The sequence below is a fragment of the Drosophila arizonae genome, chromosome 4, assembly GCF_054131065.1.
Source record: "Drosophila arizonae isolate 15081-1271.41 chromosome 4, UAZ_ARI_1.0, whole genome shotgun sequence".
Lineage (NCBI taxonomy): Eukaryota > Metazoa > Arthropoda > Insecta > Diptera > Drosophilidae > Drosophila > Drosophila arizonae.
This window is the reverse complement of record NC_142924.1, coordinates 6,756,854-6,778,817: the sequence shown is the minus strand read 5'-3', so window position 1 is coordinate 6,778,817 and position 21,964 is coordinate 6,756,854. Positions and strand designations below refer to the sequence as shown.

General features: G+C 41.0%; 1 protein-coding gene across 4 annotated transcripts; it reads left to right on the top strand.

Moving 5' to 3' along the window:
- The first annotated feature begins 1,088 nt into the window (after positions 1–1,088).
- LOC108612248 (uncharacterized) lies at positions 1,089–20,633 on the top strand. 4 transcript variants are annotated; one of them, XM_089466568.1, is made up of 3 exons: positions 1,118–1,218; positions 3,887–4,746; positions 14,345–20,633. In XM_089466568.1, exon 3 carries the CDS (start codon positions 14,359–14,361, stop codon positions 18,502–18,504), a length of 4,146 nt encoding a protein of 1,381 aa, XP_089322694.1. In that variant the 5' UTR covers positions 1,118–1,218; positions 3,887–4,746; positions 14,345–14,358; the 3' UTR covers positions 18,505–20,633. The 4 variants fall into 4 exon arrangements, with proteins under 4 accessions (XP_089322692.1, XP_089322693.1, XP_089322694.1 ...); XM_089466566.1 differs by lacking the exon at positions 3,887–4,746 and having other exon boundaries at positions 1,089–1,218; XM_089466567.1 differs by lacking the exon at positions 3,887–4,746 and having other exon boundaries at positions 1,116–1,636.
- The last annotated feature ends 1,331 nt before the right edge of the window (positions 20,634–21,964 follow it).

Here is a 21,964-nt window from a genome sequence, read left to right as displayed (position 1 = left end):
ATTTATTTTTTTGTTTGCTCGCGTTTTTAGTTTTGTTTATAGTTTAAAAGAATTGCGAAAACTATGCCTTGTCATTTCCTGCGTACATTTAGCTGCTCCCCCTATGAAATAAAACTTTTTGGGCAGCCTTTAACGGGCCGCACGCTAAGCGCTGGTTACGCATACGCATTTGTGTGTGTGTGTGTGTGTGTGTTCGTATTAGTGGCAAGTCGGTGGGTTAGACGCAGGGAGTTATTCAAAAATCATTACCCATATTTGTGGGCTGGTTATACATATATATGTATATATGTATATATTTGTATTTTTTTGCATTTGAATTTAACCCAGTTTAGCTATTGTCAGAGGACTTGACGCGACTCGAGTAGAGTTGAGCCACCCCCGCAGGGTAGAACTGAGGGGTAGGCACAATATCTCAATCATGCTCTGAGCTAAGCGAGTGAGTGTGTGTTTGTGTTTGTGTGTGGCATTTACTTTGAGCGTGTTGCACCATAAACGATGATTGTTTTATCAGAGACTGCGATATGTTGATAAAGTATATTAAAAAACCGTGGAGTGGACCAGCGAACAAACTCTCAGAGAGCATGCAACGAGTGCGCATGTTCCGTGTGCTGAGGGTGACGCTGCTGTGTGTGTGCGTGAGTGTGACGGTGATTGTGTGTGTGTGTAGCGAATCCATCAAGTGGGCGCGCTATACAAATATATAGAGATATATAGGCTCACGAGCAGTTAATAAGCCACACATATAGGGACAAAGCTCATATATGTATATATTTCAATTTATGGTGCAGCCTAAAACTATGCTACAGTTTTTTTAATTTTCGGTTTTACCTCACAAGCAGAGCGCCACGCCTACTGCAGTCGATCGCCCCCGCAACGAAGGTAAACAAAATAGCAACAGAGCGCCGCCAACTGCTCGAATGGGCGTTGGGGGAGCTGTTGTTGGCGGTGGTGGTAATGATGGTGCTGCTGCTGTGGCTGGTGGTGGTTTTTCCAAGACTCTCTCTCGTGCACTGGCTCGGGTTCGCTCTCTCTCGGGCCTGTCTCTGTGTGGGAGTTGTGTGCATCCTTTAGGGCAAACGCGGCGACAGGCTGTGTCCAAATCGAAATTCAGTCTACAGAAAACGCGTACGTGGTGCAGAAGTAGCCGCGCGTGGCCACCACAACGGCGTGCTAGACTTGTCGGTATGATAAATAAGTGAAACGCCCTGTACAAGTTCTGTAAGTTTCAACAACAACAACAACAACAAGAAAGCAACAACAGCTCTATGAAATATATGCAATCTAAAGCCAATCTCAGTGAACAAAAAGTGTTTTTGAAATAACAAATCCAGAAGAAGAATACAAAAACGTGTCCCAGGATTTCTATAAGCCAAATAACACTGATCAAGTGCTGGGCCAAGCAAGTGTTTCAATACATATTATATATATCTCGAAGCAAAAGTGTAAACAAAATAAATCAAGGAATCATAAAGAGAAAACAAATGTTGCAATTTTTCTTAGCTAACGTATTTTTGTTCAACATAATGAAGTTTCATAAACTGATTCTGATCAGAAACACAAAACTCGTAACGTTGCGCGTTTGTTTTCATATAAGTTTACACGTAGGATTAAGGTGCGCTCTCTGACTAGAGACATTGTGAGTTCCACAGCTAAAGTCTACAACAACAATAACAATATCAATACAACCAAAAAATGCTAAACAATATCATAATCCGAAAAACCGCAGTTTAAGCCCTAGTCAAATTATGCGCTATAAACAAATTTGCTTGCTAAAAAAAACTAAAAGAAAAACCAAATTTTAATTGGCAACAAAATTTAATAAACAAAATTACAATTGGCTTTACGAATTGGCAAGATTATATGAACTGTATTGCTTAATGCTTATATACATATATATGTTTATATATACTACGATCCCTTAGTTAATCATCTGAGTGACGTTAATTTCTAGCTGAAATATAAACAATATAAAAGTTACAAATTGGCCTTAAGCACTTGCAGGAAGTTAACGCACAAGAACTATCTAAATGAAGTAGACATACACATATACAATATAACCTATATATACAAATATATATACCTATTTATCCATACAATCCTAAAACATTTATTGCATGCCTTGAGGTTGACAGCTGAAAACTAAGAAAATCCTTGAACCTATCTATTATATTAAAGACATTGGATTATTATTGATTTGGGACAATAGAAATTCTAAATAGCAGGTGTTTTGATCATAGGAAATTCATGAGAAGCGTCTACCTGGTCTATGATAATCTCAATGTCTATATATCAGGGACCGCAAATAAGTGTTACGCATTTAAAAAAATTGAGGCTCAAAAGTATTCCCAAAAAGAGAGAGGAAAACACACATAAGGATATTTTTTTATGGCGAGTTCAAAAAAAGGATAAACTTTTATTGGTAATTTTTTATAAAAAAATTATTTTTAATTATTAAAATTGATTTTTATGATAAAAATCAAAAATAATTATTACAAAACAATTTTATATAAAAATCAAATCATAAGTCTTATATTTGATTTTTATTATAAAAATCAAAAATAAAACTTATGATTTGATTTTTATTTTAAAAATTGAAAATAAAAATTGAATTAATATATCTCTTGAAGTAAAGGAGCTAGATCATATATCGGCATATATATATGATCTACGCATTATTACCTTTCAGATGATATATAATATGTATGTAAATATGTACATGTATACGTACATATACATTAATTATATACTTAGACGCTTTCCCAGGGCACTTGCGCTGTTCACTTGCTCGTACCTATTCAGCAGATAATGTGAGGGGGAGACAGATGCAGATAAAGCATAATCACTGTATATATGTACATACATATGTTTATATGTATATATACGTATTATTGTCACCTTTCCCTGCTCCCATAGATAAAAAATTTACTTTAGGCGCAAAAGAGTGAAAGAGATTGATTGAACTAGAGCATAATGACATACGCACAGTGGGCATCTATCGGTCAATGCATTTTATAAAAAATAATACCAAAGGGTATTTTCTGCGCTTAAGCTTGTGCTGACAGACTTAAGGTCTAACCTAAGTGCAGACTCTATAAAAAAAATAATGTTCTTAAAACTAAATAAATAGTAAACTTATACCAAGTGTTATATCTATGGGAGCAGGGTAAGGTGACAATAATACGTATATATACATATAAACATATGTATGTACATATATACAGTGATTATGCTTTATTTGCATCTGTCTCCCCCTCACATTATCTGCTGAATAGGTACGAGCAAGTGAACAGCGCAAGTGCCCTGGGAAAGCGTCTAAGTATATAATTAATGTATATGTACGTATACATGTACATATTTACATACATATTATATATCATCTGAAAGGTAATAATGCGTAGATCATATATATATGCCGATATATGATCTAGCTCCTTTACTTCAAGAGATATATCAATTCAATTTTTATTTTCAATTTTTAAAATAAAAATCAAATCATAAGTTTTATTTTTGATTTTTATAATAAAAATCAAATATAAGACTTATGATTTGATTTTTATATAAAATTGTTTTGTAATAATTATTTTTGATTTTTATCATAAAAATCAATTTTAATTATTAAAAATAATTTTTTTTTTAATTTATCAAAAAATAATAATTATTTTTTAATTTTTTCCTATAAAAGTTATAATCGTTACGGTCCCTGCTATATATAGATACAGCTAAGGTATCATTTTTGTTATGTTCGACTTTTTAGCGTCTTCTTTTTTGGTATATAACATATAGACCTACTTAACAACGTTCCCTTCGTTTATTAGACAGTAAATTTAAAAGGTTTTTCGATCATAAATTCTGCAATGGTAATTATTTCCTTTTTTTTTTTTGGTAGCAATCCACTTTTAGGCGCTCTAATGCACATCCCACTTTGACGTGGACATGACGCACACAAATAAACAGACACACACACACACGGAAAGTCAAATAATCGCACACACACATACACATATGACTGGGAACTTATGAAATTTAATTGGACTCATAAATTTTTGTTTGCTTGAGCTTTTCAATACCCTGTAAACATTAAAAAAACAAAAACAAGCAAAGGGGTTTTAAAAAGTTGTGTATATGGTATCTCCTAGTGCTATAAACAGTGGGCTAATGATAACATTATATAAATAAAATTATCCTGTTTAAGTTTAATAATACTTAGGCGAAATACTGAGTAGTCAAAAGCAGAAAACAGAGCATTACTGAGTCAAAAGTTCTTATATATACTTTACCACAACAAAACCGACACACTCTTGTTGGCAACAGGGTATGCCCTGGTCTATCACGCCTGCCAACTGACTCTGTTTTATTAAAGAAACGCACATTTACACAACACATACGTCTGATATATATGTCATAAAGTTTTATTAATAATGAAAATTGTACTAAAAATGGTGGGGCAATTTATTAAAAAGTCTCATTAGTTGACAGTCACACACACATACACACACACACATCCTCACACACGCGTTTTATTGCGCATTACGCATACGCCGCGAGAGCCCTACGGGTGCTAATAACGTAAAAATAATAATAATATTACGAACGACGTACACTAAAAACAAAAAAACAAAAAAAAAAGAGAGCCAGCGAAAAATGGCGATAAAGTAAAATTTCGATATGGACATTATTAAAGAGCTACCCTGCCAATCCCCAAGCGCAACCCCACAAGTGGAGGGTGGCTGCCATAATAACTTCGCTGTGAGATTAAGTATTTTTAATGCGAATGCCAATAAAAATATAAAAATTTCAACGATAAGCAAGATAAGATCGAAATCAATTTCGTTATAATGCACCCACACACACACGCACACACACATATATATATATATATTTTTGTGTGGGTGTTTGTCCGAGCCTGATAAACATTCAGCCAATCATTTATAGCCTGCGCCGCTCTGCCATTCATTTTACTTTATTTTATTTTGTATTTTTTCTATTTTTTTTTTTCTTGTTGGGTTTTTGTTGCGCTCTCCTCTCGAAGTCAAAATCAATAAATTTTCCACAATTTTTCCGCCACATTCTCATTTGGTTGTGTTGCTGCCTTTGGGCAACTGCTCTGCGCCGTCGCTTGGCTCATTATTAATATTTTTACATTTTGTATGCCTTTTGATATTTGTTGTTGTTCGTATATACATGCATAGAGCAAGGCGCCAGTCGCACACCCGACCCAGCCAGCCGTTTCGACCACTGGGCGGGCTGCTTAAGTGTTTTTCTATTATGGCCTGCCCATTTCTCTCCATTTCCCCAGTGCCTTTTAGCCCACCAATATTATATTTGCTTTTAAATATTTTGATATACAGCACAGTTGAGGCTTATAACTCGGCCCATGCACACATACATACAGAGACGCTTACCAGTTGCCCAGTGGGACCGAAGGACTAGTGTTTACCTATACATTTTTTGAAAGGATATGCTTTAGATACCTTCATAGGTGGGGAATCTATATAGAGTCTGTTAGCTATAGAAGCAGCTATGTAGGCAACTAATACTCTTTCAACTTATTTACTATTGTCATTGCTAACAGAAATGCTGTTTCAAGTAGGTCCTTTAGCACGTCTTTTTGTAAGAATTTTACATTCATAATATTAGCTAAATTAACTTTCCAGAAATACTCACTGATTTACTCTATGAACTGCTGCAGAGTTAAGCGAAAGCCTGCATTGAGTACTGCCTTTTTCATGCATCTGTTTCCCACTGGGTATTCAAGTAAACAGACTCACACACACATACATACAGATACTTCAACCAGCAGCAGTTGAGCTGGCAGGCATTTTCTCATAAAAATTTCGTACTCGAATAAGACGAAGTAGCTGCACACACACACACACACACAAATACAAAGACACTCTTACACACACACACAGAAACGAACCGAGATGGAAAAAGTAACCCGCAAGGCATGTGGGCAGACCGGAGAAAGAGAGGGGGAGAGAGAGAGGGAGAGTGAGAGCGAGGAGGGGGCCACAAACTTTGAGCCAGCAGCACAGCCAGAAAAGCAAGAAGAAGAAAAAAAAGAAAAGTAATGTAAAGGATGTGCCATGACGACGTGGACGGAGACGAGCGTAACTGGAAAATAATATTTTTGCCTCCTTTGGCCCAACTACTTTTGTGCCGCAGCCATGTAATTCCCTTTTTGTTCACCTACTGCTGCTGCTGCCTCAGCTGTAGCGGCTGCTGCTGTTGCTGTTTCTGTTGTTGTTGTTGCTGTTGCTGCTTTCTTTGCGTTTCTTTTGAGTGTCAGAAATGGAAAAGAAAATAATTTGATGGTTTCATAAAGTCGTTGCAAGAGGAGGTTGGGGGGTGTCTCTATATGTATCTGTGTGTTTGTGTGTGATAAAATTGCAAACTTCCCCTCGACATATGCTTGTAACTGCGCGCGTGTGTGTGTGAAAATGAGTGGGAAAGCGTAGCAGCAAAAATTTATGGAATTTTTGTTGCTGCTAGCGCTTACTTTTTCGCATAGTTTGTGCAAAATTTGCGATTTGTGCGATAGATTTCACTTGTGCGCTCGAAATTATTTGCTGCATACTTTTAGGGGTTGGCTGTTTGTGTGGCAGATAACGATGCCGATGACGATCGCTGCTCGCCCAACCCCACCACCACCACCACCGCCATCACCATCCCCCCCCCAACACACACACATAAGGCCAAAACTTGGCTGAGATACACTTGCATTATTATAAAAATGATTATTATTTGCGCCGCCCTTGCCCAAAATAACCAGCAAACACACACACACATACAAGCAAATGGCTTGTGTATATCTGGCAGACCCACAAGCACACACATACATATTTATATACTCTACATGCTTGTCCTTGTCTCTAAGCGTGTGTGTGTGTGTGTGTGCTTCATTATTAATTTTTCTTGTATTTTTTCCACATTTTTCGTATTTTTATTTTATCATGCCACACAGCAACACATACGTACATACGCTTGGGGGATGGAACAAACACACACACAAGCTCATACACACACATACAGTCACTCATTTTAGTTTATTGTACAAATAATATTTGATAGAAAAAATGTAGTGTCTGAGCGGGATGGAAATAGCCGCATTCGCACTCGCATTCACATTCGCTCTCTCTTTCTGGCTGGCCAAATTAATTTTTCACTCTTGTTCGCCATTTCTCCAATCAACAGCGAGATGCGAATATAGCAGAAATGTGAACGAAAAATATGTATAAAAATTTAACATAATGAGCCAGAGTCGAACACTAAATGATGTCCAGTATAACTAGCTGTGTGAGTGTGTGTGTGGGTATGGGTGTGTGTGTATGTTGTTATTGCCAACACACCTTCATTAGTTTCTAATGAGATTTCTCGACTAATGAGCACGCTAAGCAGAAATTGTTGGAAATTTAGCTGCCAAGTCAACTGTAAAGAAATATTGTACATTTATTTGTTAGGGTGTTCTATGAGAGGTTTTCTACTTCTGTGTGTGTGTGGGTGTCTGCGTGTGTATCCGTTAGTTAGAGCGCCCTTAATCTAAAAATAATAGCTGACATTTAAGGCAACATGAATTGCATCACATTTGCTTAATTAGAGAGATTTCTTAAATTTAAAATTAAGGAAAATTCTTAGCTTGTTAACAACTAACTAACTTTGTTAAAGCTGTAGTATCTGATTCGTAGCTTGTATCTTTGAAGAGATGCGCTTCCTAATCATATTCTATTATTACAAAAATCGTTTCTCTTTAGCTTCTTCCATGGATTATTAGAACATTAATAATTAAGCGATAAAATAAGCTGAAGAGAAATGAATTTCGTAATGATAGAATATGATTAGGAAGCACAGGGCTAGAAACATCAATTGTATATGTATATGTATGGCAAATACTATACATAAATAATTTTAAAATAGTTTAAAAATATCCAACTATATCTGAAATTGATGTTTATTATTGAATATGAAGAATATATCAACAAATCTTCCAATTCCTAGACCTTCAATTCGGTCTAACCTTGATAAAACACGAATTAATTTTTGCGAAAGCCATTAATGTCTATAGACTTTACTTCAAATCAGCATCATATAATCATTAATATTACATCTATAATTAAATATTCTTTCTTGATTTATATTTTATATTTAAAAATTTTATTTTTTCAATTTATACGCTTAAGAATATTTTGAAAATTTTCAAATTATAAACATAAATTATTTATAAATTTACAAAAAGTTCTACAAGTAAATTAACCTTTAGCACTCTATACTTCCCATGGCTAGTGCCCTGCCAAGCCTTCCGCATCAGCCCACTCAACAAGCACTGAAACAACATCAATAATAATAATAACAGCAGCAGCAAAAACAACTGTGTGCTCAGCTCTAAAATCAATTTGTCGCATAGCCAAAAACCATCGGCCCACCTCCTGCAGCGGCTCCCCCCGCGCCGCTCATTGGCGTGAACCCATTTGGTGGTTGATTTTAGAAGCATAATTTCAATTTGATTTTCAACAAAATATTAATTGCATACGCAGCAGTAGGCGGGGGTGTCACATGCGGCATATGCGCGTACGGGGGCAAAGGCTGGTCATGCTCATATATCAATCATATGGTCTGTCAGGAGTTGCACGCACGCACACACACACACACACACACACAGGACCTATTCGAATAATTTCAATTGTAATTGTCCATGCAAATGTGAGCAAAAGAGAGAGAGAGAGAGAGAGAGACAGGGCGTGAGAGTGGAAGAGGGAGCAGAAATGCGGTTTAAAATTCTTTTAATGATTGTTTAGCTGACGAACTGTCAGGGCGGGCGACAGTTGACACCCGCGCCAGAGGAACAACTATAATTACGTCCATTCGAACTGTAGTCCGTCGCCTTTTGTTTACGTTTCGAGTGCACACACGTGTTGTGTCCAGCAACAGCAACAGACATGCGCCTACCAGCGCTTGACCCACTAGCCACACAAGTCTCCACCCCCCGCCCACTCTCAAATGCCTACTGCGTGTGTGTGTGTGTGTAGAAAGCGAAAGTGCCGGCATCGGCTATAACGAAACCGTTGGCAACCGCAACACGGGACAGCGGGCACACACACATACATATACACACACACGGACATGTGCCGACATGTGAAAAGTGAAAGTCAATAGCAAACCTTGACCACGAGACGTGGCCAGACAACTGGGAGGCAGGCTGAAGGCTCCATGCGCTCCACGCGCTCCACGCGCTCTGACCAATGGCTTTTCAATGCTGTTGCTGCTGCTGCTGCTCCCGCTGTATTTTGTTCGCCTGGTTCGTTCAACCGGCGTATTTGGACTTTTCACGCACACACACACACACATGCAGAGAAGGAGTCGTAGCCGGTGCTGAGAGCGCGTACGAGAGAGCTGAATGTATGGAGCAGGAGGAGGAGGAGGAGTAGGTAGAGCCACACTCTTTGCTGCGCATGTCCAGAAATCAGAAAGCATTGCGAGCATTGGACATGGCAGGACAACAGATAGAGAGACAAACATGAGGACATACAGGCCGACAGCCAGACGGACAGACGGACTGAGAGATGAACCTAGCTAGCAGAGAAGTCACTTTCACTTTCACTTTCTGTGCTGTCTAGTTAGCCTGACATGAATGAGAGTGGGGGCGGCTGGGCATACAGAGTGGGGGGCTGTGACAAAGGGGTGGCAAGCACATATATCAGCGAGCGAGCATCTTGTAAAGTCAAAATCAATCTATCAATGCGTAAGGGGAAGAAATTGGAACACAAACATTGCCTGTTATAAATACATGTCAAGGGAGTTACGTATTATGTGGGTCGATCCGATCTGATTTAGGTAATGCAGCTGGGCTAGGCCTAGAGTAAGCATTCTGATTTAGTTGTGATTTTTATTGATTGCTTATGCGAGAGTATAGAATATCATTAAAATATTCTCTTACTTAAAATATTTATTTAAGTGTTTTTTGGTTAAGAATAGATTATGACTTAGAAATAAATGGGTGAGGGGCTGACACATCCGAAATGGGTTTTAAGAAATAAAGTATGAAAATACTAAAAGATATATAGTGAATTTGCTGTTAGTTCAGTCAGCAGCTCATATCAAACGCTGATCAAAAATTCCTTATTCATGAAATCCCTTAGTCAGTTTTATGAATAAGAGTTTTTTTTATAGTAATTTTCTGTATATTAAAAATTTATATTTGCTTGAATATTACATTCAGTTCATTCAATTAATAATAAATTATAATACAACAGTTTTGATGCTTAGATTTATATCAGAAACAGTTCTGCCAAGCAATTTGAATAACTAATTGTTAAGGTCAAACAACAGTTGTTTCTACTAACTCTACCTATATATTTCAATTTTCCTCAGTCATACAGACTTAGCGCTTAGATTATTAAATATTACAACATTTCATATATCTACCTAAGAGCCCCTTGAAAACTCTCATAAAAATTTGCTGTTGACCTCACACCAATATTTTGATAACTTCTAATTGAGCCTAATTGACTTCTTTACCAACCATGTAAGCCCCGAAACATCACTTGAGTTCAGGTATAACACAAAAAATGTTCTTAGCAACCACCAAAGGAATACGAAAATATATATGCTTAAATACTTCTCAATTATCTGCTGCAACAGATATTTGATAAAGAGACTTAACTGCCCGACCCGCTCGCCCTATAAGCAGAACTCTTCAAAGAAGACGGCAATTACATCGCTTCATATGGAAGATTGAGTTGTGTCAAGATTAAAGCCTAAGAGTAGGAAGAGGGAAGGGGCTTATGCAGCAATTGCTACAATCAGATGCGGTACACACACATGCCCATTTATAAGACTGAAAGAGAGAGAGGGATAGAGAGGGAGAGAGAGACTTGTCAAATGCACTCGCTCGCCAAAGATATGAATACAATGGAAGACATTGGAGTGTGCATGGAATGAAGCATATCGGAAATCGCGTAGCAACTTTTTAGGGCGCGACCGACAGAAAAGTCGTGACAAAGTCACAGAATGCTGAATACATTAAAATAACAACAACTGCGACTCGATGGCAACAACAACAGTAACAGCAACAAGAGACGGCAACAGTAGCTGGAAAGAAAACAAATTGAAAAACTATCGAACAATGATAAATTGGCACGAGCACGAGGCAAAAAAAAGTCAACTAGAAATGTGAGAGTGTGTTAGTGTGTATGAGTGTGTATGTGCATGTGTGTGTGTGTGTGGTGGTTAGTGAAAAGTTGTAAAAAGGGGCGGAGCTATAATGGTTTTCCGAGCAGCGACGCGTCGCTCAGTTGTCGCTTGCATGTGTCTGTCGGTCTGTGTGTGTGAGTATGTGTATTTTTTTTAAGGGAAATTATTTGATTTTTGATATTTTGGGGTGTTTTATTGAGGTTTTTTGGGTAAAAATGCTGTGGGTAGCTATCTATGTATGAATGTGTGTGTGTGTGTGTTGGGAAAACTATTAAATGTGCTGCGGGGTGTGCATTGATACATTTGTGCATATATGTGCATGTGTGTGCATATGTGTGTGATTTTAGTATCAATGTTATTGCTGTTTTGATTTTGCGCTTGTAACTGCGATTTGACGTTTATTTTTTTTTTTTTTTTGGGGTTTTTTCATCAATTTTGTTGTGTTTTGGTGTTTCTGCTGCGTCATGCGACAGTTGAAATTGAGCGAGCCACTTGGCAGGACACGAGCAGCAGCAGCGAAGTGCGCATGCGCCAGCGACTCGGCAAACAGCGCGAACTTAACGAGAATTTGTGCAATAGCAAAGTGAACGAAACGTGGTAGAACTTGACGACAATTGAACATTGAGATAATAAACGATAAGCTTTTGCTCAATGCAAGCAAAGTGAGCCTTTTGTTGCAGAAATATAACAGTTTAATGAGTATGTGTTGTGAAGTTTTATATTTTTTTTTTCTTTTTTTTTAAATTCTTTTGCGACAATCAGTAAATTGTTTTGCAAAACGGGGATTAAATTAAGTGAACATTGGAGCTTGCTTAATATTAGCGGGATTACGATACGTATGTGTGTGGGTTGGAGTACGTGATCATAGAGGTTACTGATCCACGATCTAGTGGGTGGTGACTTCTCAGCCTTCTGGTTGTGGCGCTGTTGTCAAGGAGGTTGATCGCTGTAGGTTTGGAGTGTCTGTTCAGGCGATGTTATGAAGTGAGACTAAACTGTTATACAGTGTGGAAAAGAGATATATATTCTTGAGCTTCACGTACAATGTTTCAATGAGTATTTACTTAAGCGAACTTAAGTTGTTATATAAAATGATATATGTGTTGTGGGTGAAGAATAGGAGCATGAACATTGTATGTGTAATTTAAGTTGATTGTAAAAAAAAAGCTCCTATTTTAGACGAATCAAATTGTGTTGTTGCTCCAAGGGAGCCCCATTATATTATATGTATATGTATAACAGTTTGAAATATTTACCAATTGATGTAAATTTATCAGATTTATCACATATTTAATGTGTTGGGCAATCAGTTCGTAGCATGTCCCAATATTTAAGCCAGCTTTAGCTTCTATATAAATCTGAAGCACACTCACAATCATATATACATATATATGTTTACATACACAAGTACATATATGTTTTATGTATAATGCTTTACTCATCTATAACACATTGTTATATATGCCAATTAGACGCATTTTCTTGCCTCTCAGTCTGTTATACAGAACTGTTTACACTCTGCTCCTGCCCATTTTCATTTAAGTAGACGCAGAAAAAAGAAATCAAATAAAATAACATCAAACTACCTTAGGCTTTATAAAAATCCCAAACACAGTCAGCCGCCCACACACACACACGCGTACACATAGACACCGACACACACACATGTGCATATAGGGAGGCATTTTTGCTTAACTCCTGCAAAGTACCAAAAGTGGGCGTAGATTGGGTGGGCAGGGGTTTTGGGCCTTCAATGCTGAAATTGTATAAAAGCAAAGTCAACAACAGCAACAAAATCTACGAGAGAACCAATTTCCAACCATGGAAACTTAATTTATGTCTGCAGCATAGTTGAGAATATTTTTCTTCTGCCTTCACGTCGAGAAAATAGGGAAAAAAAATTATTTTTCTTCTACTTTCTTTTTTTCTTTTTTGGGTTCATTTCGACATTTTTGCCTTTGCCTTTGCCTTGGCCCCTTGCCACAGACACAAGCACTCACACATACAGACACACAGACGGTTGCATGGCAGCCTGTGCTGGCTGTTCGTCAGCCACTGCCCCCCTCCCAGCCCCGCGCAACCCGCCGCCCAGTTTTTGGGCCTTCTTCGTGTCGTTGTCGGCTTCCTTTTGCTTTCTTGAGAATCAAATTTATTTTACCAAGTCATGTTGAAGAAAATTTTTATAAGTTTTATGCGCAGTTCAAGTTGGGGCCGTCCAGAGGGGGGGCAGAGACTGCTTGGCAAATATTACACAGGACATGCATGAGTGTATATGTATATGTGTGTGGGTGGGTGGAGAAAAACTTATCGTGTGTGTGTGTGTGTGTTGGCCACACAAAATAAGCAAAATTTGTATTCCTTAAATCGGATGACTTTGTATAAATTTTCGTGTGCGGCAATGGGGTTGCAAGTGTGGGTGTATGTGTGTGTGTGTGTGTGTGTGCGGGTGTGGGTGGCAGCTGGGCGCACAAAAACTTTTCTATATATACAACACACACACACATACATGTACATATATATGTATGGGCTGTGTGCGCATGTATTTGTGTACATAATGGAAAAATTTTTCATAGAATTTGCACAAAAATGAAAAAGTGCTGGAAGGAAGAAGAAAAAAATTACAGAGCGCAAAGGAAAAGCAGAAGAAAAATGAAATTAAGCGCATAAGGAAATGAGACACAAAATGTTGTATGCCAGCTGTGCGAGTGTGTGTGCGTGTGAGTGTGAGTGTGTGTAGGTACAACATTTTTGGCAACATACTTTTGCGGCAAATAGAAATAAAATTGAATGGAAGTTACAGCATAGAGCAGGACAGCAACAGAGAGGGAGAGAGATATATATGTATATAGAGTGAGGGAGAGGATAGGGCAGCGGGTGGAGCTTAACACGATTTAAGCCTCCAGATATTCATGCCGTAGGCTCCCACCACATACATCTCCATCCCCACTCCCAGCCCCGCCCCTCTCTTGACCAACCACACTAACCAGTTATAGTTAAACCCCAATAAAACCCATCGTAGTCCACGTACTATATTCAGCTGGCATGCTTAAGCTTCCTCGCAACTTTAGACACCCAATTAGTTTTTTGGGGCTTCTTTAATTAAAGTACATTGGCCTGATGCTTTGTCGTTCTTCCTCTTGTTTCGTTCCATTCACAGTAATATCATCCAAAATGGCCGCATCCATATATGCCACCCCACCGCCGGATCTGAGCAGCGAGGATACAGCGCTCTCCGATGTCTCCAACTCATCCACACTCAACACAAATCGCGGCGGCGGCAGCAGCAACAACAGCAGCACCAACACCAACAACAACAACAACAGTCACACACATGAAGCCACAGCAGCAACAGTAGCAGCAGCAGCAGCAGCAGCAACCACTGCAGCAAACACAGCAATGTCACCCACTCTGGAAGCGGAGTCTAAGCCACTTGGAAGCAACACAAATGAGACAGACATGGCAGCAGTCGAGGATGAGGTCGAGGGCGAAGCCGAGGCCGACGGCGAAGGCGAGGGAGAGGGCGAGGGCGAGGCAGCTGGCGGTCTGGATCAGACGGCGATGGCTGCAATGGCTGCAGCAGCAGCTAACGCAGCAGCCATGCAGCTGCAGCTGCTCGAGGCGCTCAGCGACGCGGCCAAGAAGCGGCGCAAGCAACACAATCCCAGTCGTCTGGAGGCGCTCAATCTGAGTGGCGGCGAGCAGGAGGAGGGAGCCGCAACGGGTACTGCGACAGCGGGTCCGGTGGACCCAGCGACAATCGACTACGAGGAGAAGCTGTCGAAGATGTTGCTGCCCAAGTCCATAGAGAAGCTAAAGGAGACATTCGAGCTGTTGCAGCAGCAAAAGCTGCAGCCCGAAGACATATCAGAAGCGGAGGAGAAACAGCAACAGCAACAGCAACGACATCGGCAACAGCAACAAGAAGAAGAGCAGCAGCAGCAGCTAATTAATCCCTATCAGACCTACTGCAAGCAGTGCGGCGAGAACTTCGAGACAGAGTTCAAGCTCAGTCTGCACATGTTGCAGGATCATCAGCAGCCACAGCAGCAACATCAACAGCAACAACAGCAGCAGCAGCGACAGTTGTCGTCTGACGAGCCCATGGACTTGCTGGCCTCCATCAAAGTGAAGCTGGAGCGCGCTGAGAGTCCCTCGCAGCTGGAGCTGCAGCAGCAACAGCAGCAGCTGGAGCTGGCCAACGGGCATGCCGGCAACAACAAGGAGCATGAACTTTGGCTACAGGCCATGGCTCAGCAGCAGCAGCAGCAGCAGCAGCAACACCAACAGCAGCAGCAGCATCAGCAGCTGCCCGGCATGCCGCCCGCTTTTGCATTTCCGCCAGAGGCTGCACTTGGCTGGCCACTTCTGGGCATGCCTGGCTTTGCCGGCGTCGATGGACTCAATCGTCCGCCGTTGCGCATCTTCAATCCGGAGGCCTACTGTGAGCTCTGCAACAAGGAGTTCTGCAACAAATACTTTCTGAAGACGCACAAGGCCAACAAGCATGGCATCTTTGATCCCGCCGGTGACTTGACCACGCCCAACAACAATATCAGCACCATCAGCAACAACAACAACAACAACAGCAGCAGCAGCAACAACAACCACAGCAACAGCAACAGCATTGGCATCAGCAACATCAACAACAACAACAACAACAACAACAACAGCAGCAGCAGCTCAGCTTCCATCTTTCCAACGTTGCAAATGCCACGTGAGCCGCCGCCACAGAAACCTGAACCACAGCTGACACCACCCGCACCACCGGCAGTGCACTGCGACATCTGCTCCAAGCGCTTCACCAACGTCTTTGCCATGCGTCGCCATCGCGCCAAGCAGCATGAGCAGGCCACGCCCACTGCCTCGCCGACGCCCAACGAGCAGACGCCGGCCACTGCACAGACGGCGGTCAAGCAGGAGCCCACGCCGGAAGCTTTAGCCGTGCCGGAGCAGAAGCCGTATCAGTTGCCCGAAGGATTTCGCGAGGACTTCACGCTCGAGCAGGAGGAGGTGGCCTTTGCGCCGCCGCCTCGCAAGCTGCCCAGTCAGCTGCAGCAGCAGGCGCGCGACTCCAACTGGGCGCCAGAGAAGCTGCGACGTCTCGGCGTTCAGCTGCCGGAGGCATTCTGTGAGCTGTGCTGCAAGGAGTACGCCAATCGCTACTTCTTGCGCACGCATAAATGGAAGCGCCACGGCGTCTTTGTGCCGCCCGAGGAGCTGGGCAAGGAGGAGCAGCCGCTGATGCCCGCTGGCTGGCCATTCATGCCACTGAATCTGATGCTGGCCAAGGCAGCTGCCGAGCAGGAGCAGCAACAGCAGCAGCAGCAGCCCGAGCAGGACGACGAACAGCAGCCGCCGCCGCTGCAGCAGCAGCAGCAGCAGCAGCAGCTAGAGGAGCAGCCCAGCAAGCGCATCAAGCTGGAGCCCTACGACGAGACGACGCCGCCACAGGACAAGCTGGATAACTCCGTGGTGGGTCTGCAGAATCTGCAGAAGCTGCAATCGATGCTGCAGCAGCTCAACGACTTCAATGGCAAGCGCCCGCTGCCCTGTCACCTGTGCGGCCGGGAGCTGGAGCATCAATATGCCCTGCGTGCCCACTTGATGACGGAGCATGCCGGACAGCTGCTGCCCGAGGGACATCCCATGCTCTACCAGCAACAGCAGCAGCAGCAACAACAACAGCAGCAACAGTTGCCACTTAAGCTATCGCCAGTGGGCGGCGCTGGGGGCTCCCCCAACGCAGTGACGCCCACCCCGAACGAGCTGCGCTGCCAGACGTGCGAGCGCGACTTTGCCAACTCACAGGAATTCAAGCAACATATCGCCGAGGTGCATCTGGGTCGTCTGCCCGGCAGCAGTCCGCTTCGCGAGGGCTTCTACACGCCGGAACGTGCAACGGTTGCCGCTGCGGGTGGCGCCGCTGGAGGCGTGGCACCCGGCACACCACGTGCCGCCTACACCATCACGCCCACGTCCAGCTACTGCGAGATCTGCAACAAGGAGCTGTGCAACAAGTACTTCATGAAGACCCACATGCAGCGCATGCACGGCATCGAGATCGAGAACGGGGCACAGATCGGCGGCGTCGTCTGCAACATATGCAACAAGGAGCTCTGCAGCAAATACTTTCTGCGCGTGCACAAGCACAATACGCACGGCATCATCGAGGATGGCGCTCCGCTGCCTCAGCCGCGTGGCAGTGCACAAAATGGCCTGAAAGTCGAGGCACAGCAGCAGCAGCAGCAACAGCAGCAGCAACAGCAGCAGCAACAGCAGCAACAACAGCAACAGCAGCAGCAGCAACAGTTGCTCGAGCCGGAGATCAACCTAACACCGCTGCGTGGCGAATCGAACGAGCTCTGCCCGCTCTGTGCCCGACAGTTCCGCAGCTCCAAGTGGCTGCGCACGCATCTGATGAACGAACACGGCGCCGCTGGCATCGAGAAACTTCGCGAGCTGGAGCAGTCGGCCATCGGCAGCAGCAACAACGGCAGCAGCAAGCCCAACAGTCCCACGCTCAAGATACCCAATGGGAGTGCTGCGGGCGCTGCCAACAATCTAGCCCAGGCGCTGCAGAATGCCCAGCAGCAGCTGTTCGGCCAGATGCAGTTGCCCAAAGGGATGCCGCTGCCGTTGCCCTTGCCGGGCATGTTCGAGCAGACGCCACGCTTCAAGGAATACCAATGCTCACTGTGCCCCTTCACCACGCCCTACTACGCATTCCTCTTCATACACGAGCGCTCCCATGCGCTGCTCAACAATGGAGGCAACGATGGCAGCGACGCTCCACTGGAGGCGGATCGAGAGAGAGCCTTCGGCGCCGCACAGAGCAAGGCCCGCAGCAAGCCGAGCAGGGAGCGTGCCCTCAAAGCTGAACGCTCCGAAATCGAGCCCACAAATCTGACCACCAACAACAACAGCAACAACAGTAACAACAGCAACAACAGCAGCCACAGCAAGGCAGGCACGCCCACGCCCTCGCCAGGCGCCCCTGCCGCCTCGCCCAAGGCCCGTTCAGCCAGTGTGACCCCCAGCCACAACTCCAAGCCGGGCACACCCAACGGTCTGCAGGCTCAGCGTTCGGCCGCCACCTCGCCGTTCGAGTTGTGCGCGGATCTGGCCAACGGCAGCGGCAAGCCGGCCAGCTATGCCCAGCCGGACAAGTCGGAGGAGGCATACCAGATGCAGGCCTTCCACCTGACGCCCGCTGATGCCGATGCCGAGGGCCTCTTTGCACCGGCGCTCGTTTATCTGCCGGTGCGCGTGCGCGCCTCGGAGTCGACCACACTGAGCTTCAGGCTGACACCGGCCTAAGCCCAGGCAGGGCTCAGAGGTCAACAGGTACCGAACACACAAATCACAACAACAACACCTAAGTGTTGCCAGCGTATGTAAGTTAAGATAAAAGAAACCCCAAAAACCGTTTTCTTCAAAAAGCATATACCAAACATGGTGCAATGACACGAGCTTAAGCTGGGATTAAACTAAAAGAGAATCGTATAGGAAGAATTGATGAGCAAACAAAATATCTTCGATAAACCGAAAACAATAAGAGCATGAAATAATTAAATTATACAAGTTTTAAGCAGCAATAAGTTGGGTTTATCAAATCACATTTAATGCAGCTTTAAGCTTTAATGAACTCTGGCACTTAAAATGCTAGACCATCCAATTAAAACTACATACAAAGTGTGTGGGCCTTGATGAGAGCATCAAATAATAAATTAATCTCTAAATGAGATTAAGCCCATTTAATAAAGCTTAAAGTTTATATGAACTTGAGAAAGTTCAAACGTCAATGAACTATTCGATACGAAGATAAGCTCAATTTTTCCAATTTCAATCTACAGTTAAAACACCTCATTCAGCTCGTGTCATTGCATCATTACGATTGCTCTAACCAGGCTACAGTGCTGGCTAGCAGTATTCGCCTCCCCAGCCCAGTTAAACCGACAAGAAGACAAGACAAAATAGTGGAACTACAAAAGACTGAGTGCGCATATTAGTTGAGCTCATTAAAGTAAAGTTTATATACAATAGCTATAGCTACAGCAATTGCAGAGATCGAGTCTGCACCACTGTGGCACAAATGCATGCGTTTTGTGTATAACATAAAACCCGATACTAAAAACGATCTATAAGCAAACAAACAAATCAAACTATAAACAAAATAATAAACAAATAACAACAAGTCCGTTTCAGCTGGCAACACTGTGTGCTAAAAACATATTTTTCTATATAAATCCATAAATGATAAACATAAAACATTGCATAACATACCAAAACAACACATATATCTATATCTCTAGTGATTAATATCAAAGTTCCTATGCGTAATAGTAATTTTTAAAAGCCATTAACGTATCGTAAACGGAAACGGAAAAGGAAGAAAGCTAACTTAGTCAAAAAAAAAAACAAAAAAAAAAGAAAGAAAGAAAATACCATAATTCAAAAACAAAATTGAAAATTAAATACGTACATAATACATAAGTCGCAAAGCATGGAATACAGAAAGAGAGAGAGCGAGACAGAGGAGAGCGATAGAGAAGAGAAAGGCGATATATAAATATACATATATAACCGAAACATATATCGTAGTCGCCAGCTTAACTTAGATAGTTGGACATAGGTGTGTCTATGGCTGGGTTCGGTGCGCTTAGCTTAAGGGATTTGGTATAATATATATATATATATATAGTAGTGCTAGTAAAACCTACAGAAAAGATAGGGGTAAACACATTGAAGCTTCAGCATATAAGAAAATTCAAAACAAAAACATTTATGCACAAATTTGCTCAAAAATCAAAAAGTAGTCGAAATCAAAATTAGGAGAACTAAGTAAATGATGGATTAAGAGATGGTGTGCTAATATATACAAGACAGTTCCATATTAACATACACTAACACTAAAAACGTTTTGCAACACTGCTCTTTCAAAAAAATATCTAGAAAAACCTAAACACTATAGAAATTTCTTCTTCAAAAATATTATTTTTAACATTTCAAATTTGTTGTATATAGAGCAACCTATGCCAAAAACTAACTGTATATATAGAACGAGCAACATCTATAGAGCAGAACCGATTCAGATTTGAATAGATAAACCAGACAAATGGCGCCAGTAAAGACATTTTTTGCTAATTTTTTATGCAGCAGGCAAGAAAACCAAAACAACAACAACACAAACAACTCAGGGCAAAAGTACAATGACCATTAGTACTTTAAATATAAACAAAATACTAAATGAAATATATATAAATGATAAAAGCAAAATAAATATATAAACAATTCCAAAGTTGACTATAAAAATATAAAAATAAAAAACAAAAAACAAAAAATGCTACCTCAGACGGACTTGAAAACAATAATTTAAATAAATGAATTTATATAATAAAATATATAAACATTTATGCTTATAAAATAAATCAAAAAGAAATGAAAAACGAACAAAAAATACTGCAATTTATAGAGCAGTAAAGTAAATGAAATTTTTAGTGAATTTACCTCAAAAACAAAAAACGAACGAAACAACAATAACAAGAAAAGGCACAAAACAATTTATATTTAGTATTTAGTTAAAAAGTATTTTTATTATTGTTTAGTTTTAATTGTAAGTGAAACAAACCAAAAACAAAACGAAACACTAATGCATTCCCCAAAAACGAAAACTGACCAAACTACGAAGCTAGTCGCAAAATACTAAAAAAGAAAAACTAAAGCAAAAGAAAAGACACAAACGCAAATCTAGTCAAAGTTTGGCAGCAGCCAGCCAAATGGCCTGGCCATTTAGGTATAGGTCTGCACCAGCTTATAGATGATATATACACCTACACATACACATACGTACACATACAATCCATAAGCAACGTCAGCGGAGTTGCATGAACTTTTCAGTATTTTTGGCGCAGATTTTTGTTTATTATTTTTGTAGTATTTAAGGCGTTTGTTCTTTACAAAAATCTGCGCAGCTGAAAAGTCAATGCAAAAAAATAAAAAATAATATACAAAAAATCAAAATAAATAAAATACCAAAACCATAAACAATAAAATGCAGCGACGTTAGTTTTTTGCTATTTTTAATTTTATTTTTTAAAAACGTGTGTTTTTTAAAATGCTGCGTGCCTTTTAGCAAAAAACAAATTCGTCGCTGTACAATACTGAAAATGATGACAAAGAAAACTAAAATAGCTAATCATAAAACATACATACATATATACAAAATATACCATGCAAAATACTAAACAATATTTAAATACATAGCTTCTAATTTTCATTTACAATTAAACATAATTATTTTCATAATTTTTATTCCAATTATTTTTATAATGTATATACATAAATATATATGAATAAACACGTGTATTTGTTACAAATTTAATTCAAATCATTTTTGTTAATTTTATTTACAAATTTTGTTGTTGATTTCTATTTTTATACCCTGTTTTTAGTTTTTTCCTTGCCCGAGTTCTGCTGCGTGAATGGGCGGTTTTTAATTGACCACAAAATCTTATCGAGGCACACTTCAAAAACTGTCGTTGATTGTGCTCAATTAGAGTTCACACCCAATTGTGAACCTTTTTGTTGTTTTTTTTTTTATTTTTCTTTAAAGAACTGAGAGTGATTATTTATTTTATTTTTTGGATAGGGGTCTAGTTGATGCCGGCTGAACGCCTTTGATAGCAAATTATTGAATTGATATTTGATTGAATTTTCAAGCAAATGCAATTTGTCAACAAAGCGAGTCGAAGAAACATATTTATGCCAGTTATTTTTG